At 36.6% G+C, this 23,706-nt stretch overlaps 3 protein-coding genes and 2 pseudogenes across 3 annotated transcripts; 1 reads left to right on the forward strand and 4 right to left on the reverse strand.

The window, feature by feature from the left end:
- Positions 1–2,665: 2,665 nt before the first annotated feature.
- LOC146132021 (serpin B6-like) lies at positions 2,666–4,687 on the forward strand. The gene has a single exon (XM_083396821.1). The coding sequence runs from the start codon at positions 3,005–3,007 to the stop codon at positions 4,109–4,111; it is 1,107 nt and encodes a 368-aa protein (XP_083252947.1). The 5' UTR covers positions 2,666–3,004; the 3' UTR covers positions 4,112–4,687.
- LOC146132022 (serpin B3-like) lies at positions 4,558–5,728 on the reverse strand (annotated as a pseudogene).
- Positions 5,729–6,279: 551 nt separating this feature from the next.
- LOC146132023 (serpin B6-like) lies at positions 6,280–7,916 on the reverse strand. The gene has a single exon (XM_083396820.1). It carries the CDS (start codon positions 7,895–7,897, stop codon positions 6,773–6,775), a length of 1,125 nt encoding a protein of 374 aa, XP_083252946.1. The 5' UTR covers positions 7,898–7,916; the 3' UTR covers positions 6,280–6,772.
- A 5,278-nt stretch (positions 7,917–13,194) lies between these two features.
- LOC146132024 (serpin B8 pseudogene) lies at positions 13,195–14,474 on the reverse strand (annotated as a pseudogene).
- A 4,848-nt stretch (positions 14,475–19,322) lies between these two features.
- On the reverse strand, positions 19,323–21,463 carry LOC146132025 (leukocyte elastase inhibitor-like). Its single transcript, XM_083397183.1, has one exon. The coding sequence runs from the start codon at positions 21,461–21,463 to the stop codon at positions 20,420–20,422; it is 1,044 nt and encodes a 347-aa protein (XP_083253309.1). The 3' UTR covers positions 19,323–20,419.
- Between the last annotated feature and the right edge of the window lie 2,243 nt (positions 21,464–23,706).

The raw sequence follows: 23,706 nt of genomic DNA on the forward strand, positions 1-23,706 counted from the left end.
ATTTAAAAAGTAAATCAAATTTTAAGAAAAGAGTTTGGTCAAAAATAAACGTTTTTGCACTAAATGCAGTTTAGCCCTTATTTTAATTTCATTTTAACATTTTTCGGACCGGAAACAGCAGTTTTTTAATTCTGTTTGTATCATTACGTAAATTTATGACGTCATCTCTAAAAAAATTTTGCCGATACTGGTCCATGCGAAGCCAAAAAAAATTTAGGGCTCCGCGGTAAATAAAGTTCAAGAACCCCGTCCTAGGGGAGCCTCATTGGTCGGCTCCAGTGGCCCTTAAAACCGGCCGGCCTCTTTTTTCGGGCCTTTCGCTTTTAGTTGCTTCCGTACCGTCAATGGTTCTTGGCCTTTTTAAGGCCGACTATAAAGGTACCAACTATAAATAATGGATTTAGATTAAACAATTTTTTTTTAAAGGAATGACCCACCCAATGTAGTGAACAAATCACACTAAAATGACATATTAATTTGCATTTGAAGAAATCACATAAATATAAATTGTTGGAAAATTAAAAACTGGTTTTGTTTTTTTATCCAGCGATAAAATATTGCATCTCATTTCATTGTCCAAATAACCCACCAAATTGTAAAATTTTTCATTTGAGGGTAAAACCCACATGTTAAGAATTATTTCATGAAGGCATTTATTTATGATTAAAAGTAATATGTATGTCTGACTTCAAACTTATATCGATCATTTTAGGCAATTAGCTGTCTTCATTTCATGCGCTCCATAATAAGCAATACCCGAATAAGTACAACGTGCTTCTTTTGTACGTTGCGATATTTCTTCTTGATTCGCACCTTTTTCTTTTTATTTAATTAAAACTCGTTTCTTTTGTATTTTATTTCCATTTCACAGTGCTGTGTGAGTGTGTCAAATGTTTGTTGTCGCGTCTTTCGTCTGTCCCTGATTTCATCTTACTGTTGTCTGTAGCGCGGCTAGCAAATCCTAATGCGATTTTCGGTTATGTGAAGCGACGTTATTGATCTTTCGCGCGCTAGACCTTCTTGGCTTTACATATGCTACCTAATAATAGAAGCTTGCCTTTTGAATTTTATTACACATAAACTCCCCGAAGGCTAAAGCTTTCAACAACACCTTTGCGAAGAAACTAATCGTTTAAAGATAGAAATACCAAACATCGGGTTAAAACAGTGGTTCTCAACCTTTCAAGGCTCGCGCCTTCCCTCGGAAATAACAAATAGATTGCGGCACCCCGACAAGATTTTTCTGTAGATTAATCACTAGAATGTTACAATAAACGGAACTGAAACAACACACATCAACTCTACACAACGTAGGAAGTTATAAATGGATATATTCCACTCTAATCTTTCACAAAAAGTTGTAAGAGTTAAGCAAAAATCAGATTCTTAAAGATTCCTAAATATCTCTCGGGACCCTTGATCATTAAAAATTGCACCCCAGGGCGCCGCGGCACCCCGGCTGAGAACCACTGGGTTAAAACCACTTAAATTTAACGTTTAAAAATGGAAAGCAAATTATGTTGCAAATGCTCTCGCCTCTAGATTGGCGATAATAATAGGTTATCAGTTTTTGTAAAGCCAGCTAAGGTGTAGAACACAGTGTTTTTTCAGCTGTTTTATTTTCAGTTTCTTGATTTTCAACTCAAAAAAACAAAACTAATTAACGCAATAAGACGATGTGGTTTGGTACTGTGTTGTCAAATCACACGGTGGATTGGTTGTCTTTCTTCATTGATTTCTTTTGAATTGACTGATTGGTGTAATTGTAGAGTTTCTATTCTCATTTTAGCCGAAACGAGATCTCATTTTTTGTCACATACAGACCAATCATTATATTAATCAAAAATATATATTATTTTCTGGTCTATGATAGAAGTCCAACAAAGGCGTGATTTGCGTTAAAATTTATTGTTCCATTTCATTTTGTTCGCCCAGAAAATATATTTGTCCTAGATCACCGAATATCATCGATTTATTAAATACAGTTGATGTACACTATGTTTCGATGATCTGTGATCTGTAAAGCTTTTTATATTTTGGAAATCTTATTTTTTTAATGAAGTGGTCCCTAATTTCGAAGGTCATGGTATTGGCAGTTTAGTGAATCACCTTTTTTGATTGATAAATTTATTCGATTCCTTAGCTTAAAATCTAACTTAAATGTAGTTAATTTAGTAGACATCCAGGAAGCCTAGCTCCAAATCCTGATGATTTTAACTAATTGCGTGAGCGGGTCTTTCAGTCGGCGGATGTTTGAAGCATCTTGTAAAAAACTTTAGGGCAAATAGGCAGGCTATGAAACCTGTACGATTTCGTTCCAGTGCTTTACCAGTAGGAAATACTTCAAAGAAACGTGCTGTTATAGCCAATTCGCAAGAAAATTGGCCTTAAGCCGTAGCATTTTGTTGAACAAATTTATCATGATTCGTCGGCCATCATAAGTTATAGGATACATTCTGGAGCCCAGAATGTTTTAGATCGGTAATACAAATAACAACAGTGATTGAATGGTGTTGGCTTAATTTAACGTTATCTGATTCTGGTCGAAGAGAGTTCCATTGTCTGCTTGATTGGCCACACGCGTGAAAAAAGGGAAAATAAACCAAACCTTACTGACGTATGAGTGAGTGAGCGAGTGAGCGAGTGAGCGTGTTTCCGCTACGAGAAATGAACTGTAAGTAGCCCCAGAAGTTGCAACGAACAGCATTTTCTGTTGAGTAGGTTTGAATAGATCGGTTACTGGTGTTACTCAAATTGCAGTACAAAAGCGTTCATTTTTTGATCTATGGTTTAGCCGGTTTTATAGCTAAGTCTTAGTCACCGACTATTGTCTTGTTTGCGGAATAGGCCGGGCGAATTGAACTGTTTGGTGTACATAGTGACGTAACCGTTGTATTAATCAGTAACAAACTGTCGCGTGATCTGAAAGCGGGAGCACTCCGTTGTGAAACTGGAAGATACAGTTTTCGGGGCGTTTTTAAAACAACAACCTACTGCGCTAAAAATGGAGTTCGTTTTGCGACTGTACAAAGAAGCAAGTCAATCCGAAGATGGTAACCTTTTTATCTCGCCATTCAGCGTTTCAAGCACGCTTGCAATGCTGTTGCTTGGCTCGGACGGTGCTACCTCTGAACAGTTACAATCCGCTTTGGCGCAAGGCTTAAACAGCAACGACTTTCACCGCCAAAACGGCGCACTTTTGAAGAGTCTCCGCGATGCCAGTTCCGTGACCCTGAACAGCGCCAACAAGCTGTACCCGGACAGCGGCTTCCAAGTCAAGCAGCAATTCCAGGACTTGTGCGTTAAGTTCTACGACACGCTGATCGAACCGGCCAGCTTCAAAGACGACCCGGAAACGGCCAGGAGCCTGATTAACAAGTGGGTGGAACAGCAGACCAATGACAAGATAAAGGATCTTTTGGCCTCCGGTTCGGTTCGGCCTGATACGAGCATGGTGCTCGTCAACGCCGTTTATTTCAAGGGCGATTGGGAGCGCCAATTCGAAATAACTGAGACGCGAAAAATGCCCTTTCACTGCTGCGAAGGAACGACCAAGGAAGTGCAAATGATGGCGAGACAGGGCAAGTACAAGATGAGTTATGATCAAAACCTTCGCCTTAAGGTGGTCGAGCTACCCTACGTCGGTAACGAAGTCGCTATGGTGCTGCTGGTGCCAGACAAGAACTTCGATCTAAACGAAATCGAAGGCAAGCTGTCCGCCCAACTTTTGACGCAGCTCGTTGACAGTCTTGCCGAAGAAGAGGTCCTTATCACTCTGCCAAAATTCAAGCTGGAATATCAGCTAAACGGCCTCATTGAAATCTTACAAGCGATGGGCGTCGGCGACCTTTTCGACCCAAACAAGGCAAATCTAGGCGGGATTTCGGACACAAAAGGCCTCCACGTGTCCAAGATCGGCCACAAGGCGTTCGTAGAGGTCAATGAGAAGGGCACAGAGGCTGCAGCTGCTACTGCTGCCTTTGTTACCTTCGCCATGGCTCTACCCCCTGTGGTTGTCAACTGCGACCACCCCTTTATGTTTCTAATTCGCCACCGGCCAACCAAAACTGTTTTATTTGCTGGCAAGTACACGTCGCCCAAAGACAACTAGCACATTAAGGCGGCCGACAGATTGTCCTTTACTGCGTGATTGGTATTTTTGTTTTGTCTTTCCGCGTTTTTTCTTCCGTTATTTGTTCACCGGTTTTCAAGCATATGTTGGGCAACAATAGTTAATTTGATATTGGTATAAAGAGTCTTTAAGCTTTGTCGGTGTGAATTAAGTGTTTGGTTTTATTCAATCTGAAATGCTGGTTGCTGTCTATTATTTTTAAAACTTGTTTTTCTTTCTCAAACTCCAATCACGGAAGTCTTATATACCAATCCCAGGTAACAACATTTATGCATTAAATATTAAAAAAAAACTATGAAAGAAAAATATTGTTTTAACTGCACTTTTTTGACGCCTTGAACATCAAATAAAATAAATAGATCTTATTGTTAATAAATGACATATTATGTTCTGGATTAACTAAGATAAACAACAGCACATTTTGTAGAATATATATATATTTTCAAGTGCCAATAAAATACATAAACAGTATAACACTTTCAGTGCACAGTTTTTACTAATAGCTAAATTTTAATTTAGCATATAAAGTTTAATAAATGAAAAAACAAAAAGTTGAACAGTAAGATAACATGTATAAATAAACTAAAACTGGGTAATCTGATTGGCGTGAAAATACAGTGACATTATTTTTTTGGGGCATTTGCATTTTGCTTCATACATACAACAAAAGAATACAGTAAATAATGCTGACAGAATGCCAATGTTAACTTTTGGATGAAAATTTTCCCATGAACTATATTGTGTTAGTTGGTTTATGGACAAGGAAAAACAAGAAGGGGTGATCACAAACAATCTTCGGTGGTTTGGGTGGAGAGCCAAACCCAGATTTAAGAACGTAAAAGGCTGTTGCTGCGGCAGCTTCCGAACCCTCTTCGTCAACTTCTATGAAAGCTTTGTGACAGACTTCGCTTAGAAAAAAGTTTTTGTCCTTTGAAATATTTCCAAAATTAGCATTTTTGGAAAAAGCTTCTGTGACGGTCATTTTGTGCAAATCCGAGGCAAGATCAAAACTACACTCCAACAACATTTTTGGGACTTTAATTTTCACCATGGACTGGTAAAAGTTTTTGCCTTTGATTAACTGTAAAATATACTCTGGGGTTAACTTTCTTGTTATTTCAAGCAAACCAAACTTTTGTTTGGTAATACTATCAGCATTGAAACTGCTTCCCCTTTGTAGGGTAGTTCTAGAATCTGTGCTTTCAAATCTTCGTCGTTTTTATGAGAAAAGTAATCAAAAGCACACCATAGACACATTAAAAGATTTAAACAAACCTACATGAAACGTTTTTTGTTTAGTTTTTGCTTTGTCAAATTCATTAACCCAGTTCCCTTTGAAATACACAGCATTGGCAAGAACCATCCTTGTATTAGAATCTATTGAGCCAGGCGGCATTAGATTCGTAATCTTGTTTCGTGTTTGCTTCTCTGCCCATCAGTTGATTTCAGATCTAGAGTTTTCAGCATCATGAATAAAATCTAGTGCTGTAATCAGGGCTGGGGAGCCACCGTAAAATAGCATTAGCTCCTGAGCCATCAGGAAATTATTAAATGGCTCCGGCTCCGGAGTCGTAAAACTCAATCCTTTGGTGGCAAGTTTTACAATTTGCCTTTGGCTAACTAACGTTGGAGATGGAATAAAATATAATTTCTTAGCTTTAGCACCACAAATTGAAAAATGGCTCCAGCTCCACAAAAATAATAAAAATGGCTCCAGAGAAAATGCTTAGCTCCGGGCTCCAGCTCCGGCTCCCCAGCCCTGGCTGTAATGTCGGCTGCAAAATATTCCTTACACTTTACCAGGAATTCCTGTTGTAGTGAGAAGGAGGCATCAGGAAATAGTTTGTTTGCTGTTTCTAAGATAATGCTTTGCTTTGATGCATTAATCTTTTGGCTAATACTTAGGTTGTCAGAGTCTATTTCCGAGTCTTTGAGATTAAAATACCCTACAGCATCTTTTAGCTCTTTCGCTGTCTTTTCTCTAGATCCAGCTAAAACCATAGCCAGCGCCGAGGAAATGCTGTGTGGTGAAAAAAATACATTTTTCTCGCTTTTACAAAGCAGTTTGTACAAGTTAAGAGCAAAATTCAAATTTGCACTTTCAACTATGTTTTATTACATTATTATGATATTACTAATCTCTGAAACTGCACAATTGCAAAAATATATTTGAAGAAAGATGATTATTAGATATGAGTGCATATTTAATATTGAAAACACATAAAATATATATTTTGTTGCCAAACACCGAAGAAAAAATTCAGCAGTCCGATCATGAAAAACTAAGCTAGTTCATCTTATTTAAAAAAATGGCTAAATCTTATTTCTACCTAATGTAAAAGTGCTTCAAAGGGCAACATGACCAATTGCATATATAATTACACAGTTAAGCGAATTTAAAAGTGCACAAAACAATTTAGGTGGATACAAATTTACATACAAAATAAATAAAAACAATCTGGTGATGAAAAAAATATGGAGTAATAGTCGATTGTACGAAGTGCAGTTGCATACTAAGTTGCTTAAATGTATAATTACCATTAGACATTAAAATATTTCTTTATTCACAGAAATTGACATTTTGTGTCCAAATAAAAACAAATCAAAAACCATATTACAGGAACGAACACACAGAACCATTTACTCTGGTGATATATATCTTCCCATAAACAGAATGGTATTACTCGGTTTGTGCTTCAGAAAAAACAGGAAGGGGTGATCGCAGGTGACACGAACTGGCATGGCAATGGATCGCCGCATCATCACAGCAGCAGTGGCAGCAGCTGCTTCTGAACCTTCCTCATTCACTTCAATACAAGCTTTTTGAACTATTTTGGAAACGAACAAGTGGTCTACTGTAGACAGTGATTGAAAGTTTGCCAGGTTTTCTTCGAAAACTCTTTTTAAGCCCATCTTTTGCAAAACCTCTTTGAGATCCATTTGTTCCTCCAGTTTCATTTTGGGAAGTGCAAGCTCGATTTTTTCAAGGGAGAAAGATAGGCTGGTCACATTTTTTTCTGACAACTTCCCAATCATGGTTTCCAAACCAAACCTGTCAGTTGGCAAAAAAATCACCATGGTAACCTCTTCGCCAATGTAAGGAATCTCAACCACTTGCACCCTGAGCTCATGGTCAAAGATTATGTTGTACTTTGCTGAACGAAACATCAAGTCCACAGGTGCTTGTTTGCCTTCAGAAACATAAAATTTTAACCTTCTAGTGTCTCTCACTTCGAATTTCTCTTTCCAGTCTCCTTTAAAATATAGGGCATTTGCTAGCACCAATTTTGTCAGGCTGTCAATTGTTCCCTCTGGAAGCAGATCTGTAATCTTTCCCCTTGTATGACTTTTAGCCCACTCATTAATCGTCAAACGGGACTGTTCAGGGTTTTGCTGGAAATCCAGATTGACAGTTTCGGCAAGGTACGTTTTCTTCACCGTTTTCACAAAATCTTCGATCAAGGGAAAAGACTTGTCTGCGAATAGTTTGTTTATTGCTTCCAAAGTTACTTGACCCTGTATCTTGTTGATTAAATTTACCGCGTGGGATATTTCTGTGTGAAGATCAGTGTCACATCTACTCTGATAACCAAGGCATTCCTTAATTTCAAGGGCTGTTTCTTCCTTGGCGCCGAGGTGTAGCATAGATAGAACGGCAGTAATGCTGAATGGTGAAAACACCATGTTTCCGTCATACTTTTCTGACAATACATGGTATACCCTTAGGGGAAAATCCAAAGCACCCTTTTTAATGACTTCTCCCATTTTTACACTTTTTTAAACCTTAAACTAAAAAAATGTTTTTAAATTAGATTAATATACCAATCTTCATAAAACAAAATGATTCTTTACTAAACCTTGGCGGTGGGACTTGTTGGTAAATTTACAGACAATGTAGTTCAGAGTTTTTTCAAGTTAGCCTCTATTGGTAAAAACTTGTATCCTATTATGCATAAGGTTAAACATGATTCATAATAATTGACATGCATTTACTGACTAACTTTCCATATGATGTCACAAATCAAATTGTTGTGGCTGGCCGCCAGTCTAAAATTCTACTACATTTCTGGGAGTTTATTGTGATAACCATATTTAGATTAAGATGCGAATTAGCGCTTGGGTTCGGATGGGTCCAGTATAATCACTATGTTTATTCTCAACTATTTATTTTTCCTTGCAAATTGTATTTTGACAACTCATTTTGTTATTGTCAAAAATTGGTAGGATTCTAGACCAGCTCCAAATTGTGTGCTAACCTATTTATTTAAGTGCATAACTAACAATAAATCGCACGATTTTTATGAGAAACATTCGTCTAAAATGAGTTTGTTGGCTCTGAGAAGAACTAAAATGTACTATAGTGTAGCCAGTTGGTGTGTTGCTAATCATCCAATGTGTAAAGTATAGCAAGTGACAAGTTTCCCTCCACAGACCAAAATACACCACAATTTTCTATATTTTTTTAACATGCTAAATTTATCGGCGCTCGTCTAGAATCCTACCACAACGAACATTATTTGGGTTAGGGTGCCGGTTAGCTTTTGAGTTTGGGTGAGTCCAGTAATAGTGTTAAACAATATTACTTGACCTACCCACACCCAAACACTAACCGACACCCTAACCCGCATATTATGCATTGCTTAATAATTATTTCAACGTTGTGGTAGGATTATTTCAAACGTTGGACCAGCGCCAATTTATCTAACATTTAAAATAGTGGTGCTAGTCTAGAATACTACCAGCCAAAAAGAAGGAGATTGGGTACATCGATGGACAAGGTGCAGTTTCAGTTTTCCGGGTGCACTTTTGAATGGTTGAAATAAAACTCGCCGGTGCACTTGCCATACTTTCTACAATAGTCTGTACTGTGTTAACATGTCAAGTTGTAGTATGAAACTGGGCTTTAGTTATGGGTAGTAAAACATGGAACAAATCACTGCTTTATTTACCAAATAAACATGTGTCAACGATTTGGTGACACTGACCCGCGGTAAATTTCACGTCCTAAAATCTTTCAAGTAACAATAAACTTTTTGGGCGCTCTTTCACTATTGTACGTAAAAATTAATAAAAAAAAATTTTTCTTCATATGCCGCTTACCACAACGCATTGTTTGGGTTAGCGTTTGTTTGAGGGTGGGTCAAGTTATTATTAATAATAAACATAATATTACTTGACCAACCCTCAACCAAACGCTAACCCGCACCCTAACCCAAACAATATGCGTTGTGGTAAGCGGTATTAATATTTTTTTTTGCATAACTTTTCACGTACAATAGTGAAAGAGCGGCACTTTTGGTGCTGGGGAGCTCAGTAGTCAGGCACACAATTAACTAACCTCTGGTCCCCTAACTATACATTCTGAGAAAATATACTGCCGCGTTCTAAGGTGCATATTTTCCCTAGTGTAGATTGTGCACTGTTAGGTGAACATTATGCGCGCATGTGCACGTTTTGGTTTTGAGTCCAGTAGCAAAATAGCTCACATTTTTGTTATTATGTTTAATGTTAAACAAACAATTTTTATAAATTTCTGAACTGAATGCAGTTGGTTTGAGCAAAGAGATTATAACTTATAGGTTATAATCTCTTTGGTTTGAGAAATAAATGAATAATCGAATCACGAAAAAAATCCTGAAATAATGCAAAAGTCAGCAAATTAAATTTAATAATTATTCATAATTAGAACGAACCTAAGGTAAACGCTAACCACAACCTAAATCAATGCAAAATCACAAATGGATGTAGCGGTACGCTTAACTGGGTAACCCAGGCAAAATAATCGCTTTATGTTTTTCAATTCGTATTACGAACTTTTTTGGAAATCCATTTAGTATCCCTATAAAAAATTAGAAACAAGTGTTTCTCAACGGATTTGTATCATTTGGGGTCTGCATATCAACCAAAAAAAAGTTCCAGCTCATCCGGCCTGAAGAAAGTTCCCATTTTGAATTTTCAAAATGGCCGCCACAAAATACAGTTTTTTTTCATATCTCAGCTTCTACATCATTTATAAAATATATTATGGTGTTAAAGTATATGTTTTAAGGGTTAAGGAACCGAAATAGAGCATTAATAAGTTCATTCAATGGTCTCCATTGTGTTTTTCAAATTGGCCTTTATAAAATGTACGTTTTTCAACATTTCTGATATTTATTCGGAGAGGAGTAAGAATTAGAAATGCATTATTTCTAAACAAATATTTTCACAAACGCTCCTGCCGTCAGTGGATTAATATAATCCTCCACAGGGGCGTATCTAGAAATCGAAAATGGGGGTCCCGGATTTTTAACTTAGGGAATTTCCCTATTTTCTGCTGACGCCAATCAATAATGACGCCATAAAATAGTTTCGTCTATGAGTGCAGAATAAACTGTTGACATGTCATTTGGATCAACAAAAATAATAATATAACTCAATCGTCGACTTCTCCACTGATCGGGTATGATACTTGTGCGTAAATCCAGACCAGTTAGGATGACTTGTGCTGGCCTCAAGTACATTAGTTAGCCTATTTCAGCCATACAAGATTTGTTGTTTTAAATGGAATCTCCGTTTTCATATCTATAATTTGTTTGATTGGAATATACCTAACTAAAAGTAGGCTATGTTTCGCAGCCTTATTGAAAGCGTAAAAAAGGTCAAGCGAAACAACACGTGTATAAAAACCCTTCATTTTACTGATTATACTAAATGGGAAACCAATTTGGCCTAAATAGCTAGTTTTAAATACAGATATTACGAACACCGACGATCTAAAATCTAAATAAATAAATACTGAATTCCACCTGTTAGGGAACCCCCGCACCCCCACACCCCATCTATAGTCTTCACGGCTAACTAATGTTTAAAATGCTCTATTTGGCTTCCCTAACCCTCAAAAAAAATATTTTAATGCCATAATCTCTTTCATAAATCATATAGAAGCTGAGATATGAGCATAAACCTGTATTTTATGGCGGCCATTTTGAAAATCCAAAATGGGGACTTTCCCCAGGCCGGATGAGCTGGAACTTTTACTTGGTTGATATGTAGACCCCAAATGATACAAATCCGTTGAGAAACACTTGTTTCTAATTTTTTTCAAGTTTGGTACTTTCTTCCTTAACATAAGGATACTAATTACTTCCTTCTAAATTAACAAAATGTGAGAATGATGTAAAAATTACCAAACCGTGACCACTTAATAAACGTCCTTTTCATTGTTTTACAACATATTTTAACCCATTCTCGCATTCATATATACAAATTAAAACATGTTACAAAATTAAGCTTACTGACAAAAAATATACCTTTACGATTTGTTAAACATATTAGGCTGTTAAGTTAACTAAAAAATTATTAAAACTCAACAGTGCTAAACGTTTACCTTTTTGGCGACCATTAATATGGTTTTGGGATAAACCCTATAATTTACCCTCTCAACAATGACAAACAATTAACTTCAAATTCGTTAAGTATTTCTTCAATTGAAAAGAGGTAAGGTGCTAGTTTCAGAAACGCGAAAACAAATTACATCGCCTAGTCCACATTATATGGGTTTCCTTAATAGCAGACATATTAACCTTGGCGCAAAAGTTTATTCTAGAAATGTAGGCCTACTCTCTGTATGCCCGTAACTTCATCTGTGCTGTTTAACAGTTATCTCACGCAGTCGGAAAGGTAATAAGGCATCAATGCCTAAAAATCATGGGTTTATAATAGCCAGAGCATGCTCGCTTGCAATTACAAATGAAACAATAACTCGCGCTATGTAGGCAATTGGCAACAAGGTTTGGCCTTCTGCTCAATTTTTCCTTCTGTTGAAACATAACGGTTAAGTGACGCAGGGATTTCAAACAAAGTGATCAGGTTATTTTGGGTGAGATATAAAACATCAATCAACATAACACGTAACCAGAGGCAATAGCCGCAGTGCCAGTGGCTTGGACACTTCAGAAGTAACGACTTCTGTAAGTGCTGGTTGAGATAGAATCTATCCGTTTATTGGTTTTGAGATAAGATATCACGAGAGGTGTTCAACCTCAATTGTAAGATTTTCACCTTAAACTATAAATTGGCAAAAATAACTAAAACAGTCTTGCGTAACTTATAATTTAAATCAAAACGGTTCGGCGTAGCTTAAAATACTTAAAAGTGAGAAACTGCGCTAGCAAACCAAATTAATTTATACTTCTGACAGTGTGCAAAAAAATTAATTCAAGGGTTTAATTGCGTGATTATCACGTTGGGGTCACTAAAAATGGGGAGTTTGCCTTATTTGCGAAATAAATTTGACTCCAAATACCAATGGGGTAAAATCTGATTTATTATCATGCAGTAAAATAGCGTTATTATAACAAGCAATTATACTTTGAGACAAACAGAGCTTTGTCTCTCGCACAGGAAAGACGATTTAACAGATATAAGAAAAACCGTCAGAAGTTTAAACTCAGAAAATAAAACGAGAACGAATGGTTACTAAATCGACACTTATAAAGCCTTACTGAATAGCTAATCACAAGAAAAAGGCTTGATTGACTTACATAGAAGATAGAGGGAGACAAAAAACTAACTGCTCCTCCCATGTAAAAAAGGCGCTACAAACAGTGTGGCTGGCTTTAGGGCGGGCAAAGGATTAAGGAAGTGACCCGATGCACGATTGGGAAATTTGTGTTACAGGAAGCTTGAAAGACGCGAATAATGCAAACAGCAAATACTTAAAGTAAATGGAAACACTTTAGAATAATTCTAAACAATTTTATATATTTTTTGTAACACTTTGTTATCGCTACAGGTGCAAAATCGTACGGTAGGTTGAAATAGGGCCTACATTTATTTCAATATTATGGTATAACTAATCCTGAAATTAAACAATTTCGCAAACATAATTAAAGAAATACGATTACTGCATATTTAACATTAAAAAATCCAAATATATATTTTGTCAACAAACACCAAAGCAAAATATCAGCAATCCTAGCATTTAAACCATAAGCTAGTGTCATGCCTCTTCTAGTTTTGTTTTAAATTGGCTAAATGTTGTTTCTACCTAATGCAAACTAATACCATATGTAGTTGCTTTAATGTCAAATTAGCATCAGACATTGAAATATTTCGTTATTTACAGAAGTCGACCATATTGTGTCCAAATAAAAACAAACCAAGGCATAAGAACAACTCGAATACAAATATATTACAGGGTCCCAAATTTAGTGGCTTGAACACAGAACTTTCACTTTGGTGATATGTATCTTCCCATAAACAGAATGGTATTACTCGGTTTGTGCTTCAGAAAAAACAGGAAGGGGTGATCGCAAGTGACACGAACTGGCTCGATACCGTCGCCATATTCCTCTTCCTCAGAAACAGTGACAGCAGCTGCTTCGGAACCTTCCTCATTCACTTCAATGTAAGCTTTTTGAACTATATTAGAAACACGCAAGCGGTCGACTGGAGACAGTGATTTAAAGTTTGCTAGGTTTTCACTGAAAATTCTTTTTAAGCCCATCTTTTGCAAAACCTCCGTGAGATAAATTTTTTTTTCCAGTTTCATTTTGGGAAGTGCAAGCTCGACTTCGCTAAGGAAAAAAGTTAGAGCGGTCACGTTTTTTTCCGACAATTTTCCAATCATTGCTTCCAAACCAAACCTGTCATTTGGCAAAAAAATCACCATGGTAACCTCTTCGCCAATATATGGAATCTCAACCACTTGCACGCTAAGCTCATGATCACAGGCTATGTTGTACTCTCCTGAACGAAACATCATATCCACAGGTGCTTCTTTGCCTTCAGAAATATAAAATTTCAACTTCCTGGTGTTTCTCACTTTAAATTTCTCTTTCCAGTCTCCTTTGAAATACAGGGCATTTGCTAGTACCAATTTTGTCAGGCTGTTAATTGTTCCCGATGGGAGAACATCTCTAATCTTTCCCCTTGTCTGACTTTTAACCCACTTATTAATCGTCAATCGGGACTTATTAGGGTTTTTTTGGAAATTTAAGTTGACGGTTTCAGCAAGGTACGTCTTCTTCACCATTTTCACAAAATCTTCAATCAAGGGGAAAGCGTTGTCTACGAATAGGTTGTTTGTTGCTTCCAGAGTTACTTGACCCTGTATCTTGTTGATTAAATTTACCGCGTTGGATATTTCCGCGTGAAAATCAGTGTCGCACATACTCTGATAACCAAGACATTCCTTAATTTCAAGGGCTGTTTCCTCCTTGGTACCGAGGTGTAACATAGATAGAACGGCAGTAATGCTGAACGGTGAAAAAAACATGTTTCCGTCATACTTTTCTGACAAGACATGGTATACTCTTAGAGGGAAATCCAAACCACCCTTTATAATGACTTCTCCCATTTTACACTTTTTTTTAACCTTAACCAAAAAAGTTTTTAATTTAGTTCAATACACCAGTTTTTATAAAACAAGATGATTTTTTTCTAACGTTGGCGGTGGGACTTAAATTTACAACCACGTAGTTTATAGTTTTCAAGCCATATTGTTGAAAACTTGTATTCTATTGTGGATAGGTTTATACGTGATCAACAATAACAGTTTTAGTTGTGCTCGACAGAGTCTTACTACTGTAGCGTTAATGCCCTCACAACACGTTTGTCAAAATCAGCTCGTGCACGAGCAATTTGTTGTGTGCCCAATGCGAAAAGCCTCCTAAATTTTCAGTTTAACGCCAATTCTAATTAATCTCAATTTTTTGCGCTTAGTACGACCGACAGCAAACTTCACTATGTTCAAGTTGTCTCAGTGATATTTTATTGAAAATGCCGAATTGCTTTTCGTAGGGGGGGGCGCAAGAGATAGGAAAATTACCAAAGGGGGGGCGCGGCTCAAAAAAGGTTAAGAACCACTGGTTTATACTATAGCATACAGGTGGCTCTTAGCAGATGCTTTCATTTTTCTTTACTATTATTTAAATTTAGAGAACTATAGATCTAAATAAGCTATATTTTATAATGCCGATGAGGAAAACTATGTTTACTGATGAGCTACGCCAGAAGTATCCTTGTTTCAGAAAAGGACGTAATCATTTTGAGACTGAATACATTACTTGTGGAAATCGCACGCTTTTTTCAAACGTAACAATTCTACTTTCGTTTTATTTGCAGGCAAAAAAATACTTTTTGGGTGCTGAAAATATCTATTTAGGTACACAGCTCACAATAAATAATACATTTTTTTGAGAAATATAAACCAATAACACTCTAAAGTAAGTTTACTGGCCCTGATATGGACAAAAAAACCTGCTGTAGCCAGGTGGTGTGTAACTGTGTAATCATCCACTGCGCAAAGTATGCAATTTTTCCTCAACAGACCCAAATGCACCACTAAAATCAAACATGCAGCACAATTTTTTCTATACTTTTTTACTTGGTAAATTTATACAACATTTAAAATAGCGGTCCTGGTCTAGTAAAATCCTGCCAGCGCGAAAATACCTTCCAATTTTCTAATATGTTCCATGTGTGGGTGCGACCACAATGAAGAATATTTATTCGAACAAACAAACGAGAAACAGTACTTACAGGTACTTATGATATACGTACAATAATTTATCTCTGTAACGTACTGATCTGGACTTCACTATGAACAGTATGTGAGCAACTGGTGCTTTGAACATAAATGTAAAACATTTAAACAACATATTACAGCTGGCGGTAATTAAATTTCGTGACAACACAGTTCAACACGATTACTGAAAAACAGGAAGTTCTAAACAATTGACAATAGGCTTCCAGCAACAGGCTGACAATTTAATAAAAACGCACGGGCTTGTGCCATGACATAACAAGCAGCCAGACTGAACAAGCGATCCAACCAGACAAGCTGTTCACCAAAAGACGAGAGTTGACCCGGTCATAGTTATCAAGACCAAACCCTCTACACATGTTAGGCATAAACAATTTTTATAAATTTATAAACTGAATGTAGTTTATTGGGAAAATAAATAAATAAAACGAATCCATTTTGGGGAAAAAATCATGAAAATAATGCAAAACTCCGCCTTATATTTTTTTTACGTACATAACTGAAGGAGCGCAATAATTCTTCCACCCTAGAACCTAAACGCTAACCCCAACCTAATCAATGTATAATCACTAATATATGTTCGCTTAACTGAAAGTTCTAGGCAAAATAGTCACTTCCTGTTGTTTTTCACTTCTTATTACTAGCTTTTTTTGAAATCCAACAATTTACTGCCTCGTTGAATGTAATCCAACACGTCTTCAAGTGCAAAGAAATTCGAGGCCCGCCTGATTCACAGTTGTTCTAAAATTTTAATACCACGCTTCTCGTTAACTTTATGTGCGGCCTGCAGAAACCTTTATCAGTTTGGTATTAGCCCGCGACTAGAAAAAAGGTTGCTAAAACCTGTGTTAGAGCTTCAATAAATATTGGATGCACACCACAAAGTCTACCACAGTCTCTTATATTTCAGCTTTTTTAATCTTGGGATATTTTTCCAATTCTTGGGATTTTTAGACATAAAACCTTGGGATAAATTGAAAATCAGAGTGGCAGCCCTGGGTGAAAGGCTTGCTCCTAATTTAGCGCTAGTTTCGTTCATGGAACTTAAAAACTGCGCTGCTGATAGTTGAATTATGTATGATTGTACCACAATTAAACACACATATTTGTAGGTCTTGGTTTGTTTTTTGCCTAAAGTTAACGATTGCAGACTGTGGTTTCGCAGCTGGCGTCTGACAGGATTGTCGACGGCGCACGTGCTCGCTTTTGCTGGACGTATTTGGCTGTTTCTGGGTTTTTTCTACCACGTCTTGCAATCACCATTCTATGACGTCATACTGTCACTAACATCAGGCGGAAAAATAGGGGAATTACCTAAGTTGAAAATTCAGGACACTTTTTGATTTTCTAGTTACGTTCCTGATTGCCCCCCCCCCCCCTGGATAATTTTCTGCTGGCGCCCCCTGGTCAGGTATTGTTATATATATTCTCCTGGGCCAATAGATGCCTAAGAAATGTATAAAATATTTTATAACGTTGCGAGTAGCTACATTAAGCATTACCGGTACGCCATACCTTAACCTGCGTGAAACTTAACATTTGGTAAGAGTATTTCCCGTTTGTTTAACTTAGAAGGAAGTAATGTATTTGAACACAGATGCTTGGGTGTGTTTCCGGTTTGTTATTATCAGAAACTTAGGGTTTGTTTATTTTGTTGTTAAAGGATTCGTTTTGCACGGTTAAGTGCCAAGGATTTCCTATGGCTATTAGGTTTCGATATTTTCTTATTAGTACTACTATACCCTATATAGGCATTAGCAGTGTCCTGTAGGAGACTACTTTGTTCAGTTGCCGATATGGATGTGCTGGAGGAGCGACCATCCTTAAAACAACATACTGCCGTTCGAGGCAGTTTAAAATCGGAAAAACAAGCAAGTTTGTGCAATACGCAGACAAAGGTTATCATACACAGTGATGACTGTAAAATATTAATATTAAGCCAGATAGCTGTAGACAACTGGTTACGTTGAGCTGTTGGCTCATATTTGGGGTGTAGGGTTATCAGAAATAGCGACTTATTAGTGGAGCGTATAAGTAATGAGGATGCCAAACAACGCTAGAATCCAGTTACTAAAAATTAAAGAAAGTATATATCAACGTTTTGTGAGATTAAGACTGAAAAGAGGAAAATCTCAAACGTTGTGATATATAATGTGTCGCTAAAACTTTTGGACAATAATGTACGCGAGTCGCCTATGGTTAAAAATTGCATTACAGTAAAAAAATGATTTAATAAAAAGCAACAAAAATGTTGACCTTGAACCATTAAAGACTATATTGTTAACCTTTAATTGGAGGATGCCCCCTCAGCAGTTAAACTAGGGTATCACTAGTTCCGGACTGACTATTCATTCCGTCCCCTTTACGTTGTTTCAAGTGCAAAAAATATAACCGTACAGCTGGTAGCTGCTATGGAAGCCTGTTTGTGAAAAATGTGGTGGTAAACACAATCTAAGTGTTTGTAGGCCTACAGTTGAATTAGTGAAATGTTGCAACTGTGGGGGTGAGCATAACGCTTCCTGCTCAAGATATCCAAAGTATACACAGCAAATAGTGATTGAAAATTATTTACTGAAGCCTGTAGGAAGGTCTCAGATTTTCCGAAACAGGTACACCCACTTTCTGTCCCTGGCTTGTTGAAAGGGAGAGAAAGTGTGGGTTCTACAGATACATATATTAAATCCCAAACTAAACATAGTGATCTAAGATTTTTAAGTATGTTCAGTACCCCCAGTTTTACGGAAGCACTACCAGTTGATGATATATCTGATCATTTACAAACACAAATTCAGGTTAAATATACTCCAGTGGAGTAGTAGATCGATTGAATATAAATTGTTTAAGTTTGAAAACTTTGTTTTGTCATCAATTCCCTTGCCCCAAATAATTTGTCTGCAGAAAACCGGATATAGCCTGTAGCAAATATGCAAAGATATACCTACAGCAATATGCCAAGTTTGCGAAATAAAGTTGAAACAACCAAACAAAATTGACCTTTTAATGTACCGGTACTGTACAAAGACAGCGTTAAGCATAAAAAGAACAAATTATCTCGCTTTGTAATAATGTTTTCAAGTGCTTGTTATTCTTTGACTTTTCATAATGTGTATATTTGGAAAATTAGTAGCTTTAATAAAGCAATTGTGGCACACAGAGTTGAAAATAATGTATTTTTTAAGTTAATTAAACGTCTGGCGATGCTAAACCGACATAAAAATCGCCATTTGTTTATTTCCGAATCTAGTGATTTTTATTGTGAAATCTAGTAGTTTTTAATTTTGAGAGTGGCAGCCCTGTTCTACTTTAAACGTGGCAGCGAAAACACGTGTGTTTTGATGGCGAATCAAACACCAAGCAGAAAGCTAACTGAAAGTTAACACGTCTGGTTATTTAGACTGGAAAGCGTCGAAGTAATATCAAAATAACGGGCACAATACACTGGCCAACAAACAAATTTTGGCATAGAAGGTAAGACAGATTTTAAATTATATTAGGGGAACTGAGCTAAAAAATGCCTTTCGTTTTTCCAAATAGGCTCTAGTTTTTTAGATATCAGCGAAGACAGCCTATTTTAAATGTCGCAGTAAGACAATCTGCACTCAAACCACGAGAAAAAGGGTTTGCCTTATTTGTGAAATAAATTAGACTCCAAATACCAAGTGGGTGAAATCTGATTTATTATCATGCACTAAAATATCGTTATTATAGCAATTATACTGTGAGACAAACAGAGCTTTGTCTCTCGCACAAGATAGACGATTTAACAGATATACGAAAAAACGTCAGAAGTTTAAACTCAGAAAATGAAAAGAGAGTGAAAGGTTACTTAATCTGCAATTATAAAGCCTTAACAAATAACTAATAACAAGAAAAAGGCTTGAACATAGAAGAGTAAGGTAGCGAAAGAAACGGAGTGCTCCTCCCGTACTAAAAACGCACGACAAACAGTGTGGCTGGCTTTAGGGCGGGCAAAGGATTAAGGAAGCGACCCGATGCACGATTGGGAAATTTGTGTTACAGGAAGCTTGAAAGACGCGAATAATGCAAACAGCAAATACTTAAAGTAAATGGAAACACTTTAGAATAATTCTAAACAATTTTATATATTTTTTGTAACACTTTGTTATCGCTACAGGTGCAAAATCGTGCGGTAGGTTAAAATACATTTATTTTAATATTATGATATAACTAATTCCTGAAATTGAACAATTTCGAAAACATAATTAAAAAAATCTGATTAGTGCATATTTAACATTAAAAAATACAAATATATATTTTGTCAACAAACACCAAAGCAAAAATTCAGCAATCCTGGCATTTAAACCATAAGCTAGTGTCATGCCTCTTCTAGTTTTGTTTTAAATTGGCTAAATGTTGTTTCTACCTAATGCAAACGTGCTTTAGAAGGTAACATGATAATTTGCATATACATTTCAACAGTTTGGCGAACTTAAAAGTGTACAAAACAATTTTAAGTTGATACAAATTTCCATATGCCTGAATTTAAACATCTAGTTTGTTAACAAAAACTACAGATTAATAGTCGATTGATAATATACAAGGCGCCGTTAAAGTAAACGCAAACTAATATCATATGTAGTTACTTTAATGTCAAATTAGCATCAGACATTGAAATATTTCGTTATTTACAGAAGTCGACCATATTGTGTCCAAATAAAAACAAACCAAGGCATAAGAACAACTCGAATACAAATATATTACAGGATCCCAAATTTAGTGGCTTGAATACAGAACTTTCACTTTGGTGATACGTATCTTCCCATAAACAGAATGGTATTACTCGGTTCGTGCTTCAGAAAAAACAGGAAGGGGTGATCGCAAGTGACGCGAACTGGCTCGATATCGCCATAGACCTCTACCACAGAAACAGTGACAGCAGCTGCTTCGGAACCTTCCTCATTAACTTCAATATAAGCTTTTTGAGCTAAATTAGAAACACACAAGCGGTCGACTGGAGACAGTGATTTAAAGTTTGCTAGGTTTTCACTGAAAATTCTTTTTAAGCCCATCTTTTGCAAAACCTCTTGGAGATCAATTTGTTTTTCCAGTTTCATTTTGGGAAGTGCAAGCTCGACTTCGCTAAGGAAAAAAGTTAGAGCGGTCACGTTTTTTTCCGACAATTTTCCAATCATTGCTTCCAAACCAAACCTGTCATTTGGCAAAAAAATCACCATTTTAACCTCTTCGCCAATATATGGAATCTCAACCACTTGCACCCTAAGCTCATGATCAAAGGCTATGTTGTACTTTCCTGAACGAAACATCATATCCACAGGTGCTTCTTTGCCTTCAGAAATATAAAATTTCAACTTTCTGGTGTTTCTCACTTTAAATTTCTCTTTCCAGTCTCCTTTGAAATACAGAGCATTTGCTAGCACCAATTTTGTCAGGCTGTCAATTGTTCCCGATGGGAGAACATCTCTAATCTTTCCCCTTGTCTGACTTTTAGCCCACTTATTAATCGTCAATCGAGACTGTTTAGGGTTTTTTTGGAAATTCAAGTTGACGGTTTCAGCAAGGTACGTCTTCTTCACCATTTTCACAAAATCTTCAATCAAGGGGAAAGCGTTGTCTACGAATAGATTGTTTGATGCTTCAAGAGTTACTTGACCCTGTATCTTGTTGATTAAATTTACCGCGTTGGATATTTCCGCGTGAAAATCAGTGTCGCACATACTCTGATAACCAAGACATTCCTTAATTTCAAGGGCTGTTTCCTCCTTGGTACCGAGGTGTAACATAGATAGAACGGCAGTAATGCTGAACGGTGAAAAAAACATGTTTCCGTCATACTTTTCTGACAAGACATGGTATACCCTTAGAGGGAAATCCAAACCACCCTTTATAATGACTTCTCCCATTTTACACTTTTTTTTAACCTTAACCAAAAAAAGTTTTTAATTTAGTTTAATACACCAGTTTTTATAAAACAAGATGATTTTTTTTCTAACGTTGGCGGTGGGACTTAAATTTACAACCACGTAGTTTATAGTTTTCAAGCCATATTGTTGAAAACTTGTATTTTATTGTGCATAGGTTTATACATGATCAACAATAACAGTTTTAGTTGTGCTCGACAGAGTCTTACTACTGTGGAGTTAATGCCCTCACAACACGTTTATCGAAATCAGCTCGTGCACGAGCAATTTGTTGTGTGCCCAATGCGAAAAGCCTCCTAAATTTTCAGTTTAACGCCAATTCTAATTAATCTCAATTTTTTGCGCTTAGTACGACCGACAACAAACTTCACTATGTTCAAGTTGTCTCAGTGATATTTTATTGAAAATGCCGAATTGCTTTTCGTAGGGGGGGGGCGCAAGAGATAGGAAAATTACCAAAGGGGGGCGCGGCTCAAAAAAGGTTAAGAACCACTGGTCTATACTATAGCATACAGGTGGCTCTTAGCAGATGCTTTCATTTTTCTTTATTATTATTTAAATTTAGAGAACTATAGATCTAAATAAGCTATATATTATAATGCCGATGAGGAAAACTATGTTTACTGATGAGCTACGCCAGAAGTATCCTTGTTTCAGAAAAGGACGTAATCATTTTGAGACTGAATACATTACTTGTGGAAATGGCACGCTTTTTTCAAACGTAACAATTCTACTTTCGTTTTATTTGCAGGCAAAAAAAGACTTTTTGGGTGCTGAAAATATCTATTTAGGTACACAGCTCACAATAAATAATACATTTTTTTGAGAAATATAAACCAATAACACTCTAAAGTAAGTTTACTGGCCCTGATATGGACAAAAAAACCTGCTGTAGCCAAGTGGTGTGTAACTAATCATCCACTGCGCAAAGTATGCAATTTTTCCTCAACAGACCCAAATGCACCACTAAAATCAAACATGCAGCACAATTTTTTCTATACTTTTTTACTTGGTAAATTTATACAACATTTAAAATAGCGGTCCTGGTCTAGTAAAATCCTGCCAGCGCGAAAATACCTTCCAATTTTCTAATATGTTCCATGTGTGGGTGCGACCACAATGAAGAATATTTATTCGAACAAACAAACGAGAAACAGTACTTACAGGTACTTATGATATACGTACAATAATTTATCTCTGTAACGTACTGATCTGGACTTCACTATGAACAGTATGTGAGCAACTGCTGCTTTGAACATAAATGTAAAACATTTAAACAACATATTACAGCTGGCGGTAATTAAATTTCGTGACAACACAGTTCAACACGATTACTGAAAAACAGGAAGTTCTAAACAATTGACAATAGGCTTCCAGCAACAGGCTGACAATTTAATAAAAACGCACGGGCTTGTGCCATGACATAATAACCAGCCAGACTGAACAAGCGATCCAACCAGACAAGCTGTTCACCAAAAGACGAGAGTTGACCCGGTCATAGTTATCAAGACCAAACCCTCTACACATGTTAGGCATAAACAATTTTTATAAATTTATTAACTGAATGTAGTTTATTGGGAAAATAAATAAATAAAACGAATCCATTTTGGGGAAAAAATCATGAAAATAATGCAAAACTCCGCCTTATATTTTTTTTACGTACATAACTGAAGGAGCGCAATAATTCTTCCACCCTAGAACCTAAACGCTAACCCCAACCTAATCAATGTATAATCACTAACATATGTTCGCTTAACTGAAAGTTCTAGGCAAAATAGTCATTTCCTGTTGTTTTTTACTTCTTATTACTAGCTTTTTTTAAAATCCAACAATTTACTGCCGTGTTGAATGTAATCCAACACGTCTTCAAGTGCAAAGAAATTCGAGGCCCGCCTGATTCACAGTTGTTCTAAAATTTTAATACCACGCTTCTCGTTAACTTTATGTGCGGCCTGCAGAAACCTTTATCAGTTTGGTATTAGCCCGCGACTAGAAAAAAGGTTGCTAAAACCTGTGTTAGAGCTTCAATACATATTGGATGTACACCACAAAGTCTACCACAGTCTCTTATATTTCAGCTTTTTTAATCTTGGGATATTTTTCCAATTCTTGGGATTTTTAGACATAAAACCTTGGGATAAATT

Source organism: Ascidiella aspersa, chromosome 9 (genome assembly GCF_963924565.1).
Source record: "Ascidiella aspersa chromosome 9, kaAscAspe10.2, whole genome shotgun sequence".
NCBI classification, from domain to species: domain Eukaryota; kingdom Metazoa; phylum Chordata; class Ascidiacea; order Phlebobranchia; family Ascidiidae; genus Ascidiella; species Ascidiella aspersa.

Excerpts from the sequence above, each read along its gene's own strand:
- LOC146132025 (XM_083397183.1), bottom strand. The coding sequence starts at position 21,463 with ATGTTTTTTTCACCGTTCAGCATTACTGCCGTTCTATCTATGTTACAC.
- LOC146132023 (XM_083396820.1), bottom strand. The coding sequence starts at position 7,897 with ATGGGAGAAGTCATTAAAAAGGGTGCTTTGGATTTTCCCCTAAGGGTA.
- LOC146132021 (XM_083396821.1), top strand. The coding sequence starts at position 3,005 with ATGGAGTTCGTTTTGCGACTGTACAAAGAAGCAAGTCAATCCGAAGAT.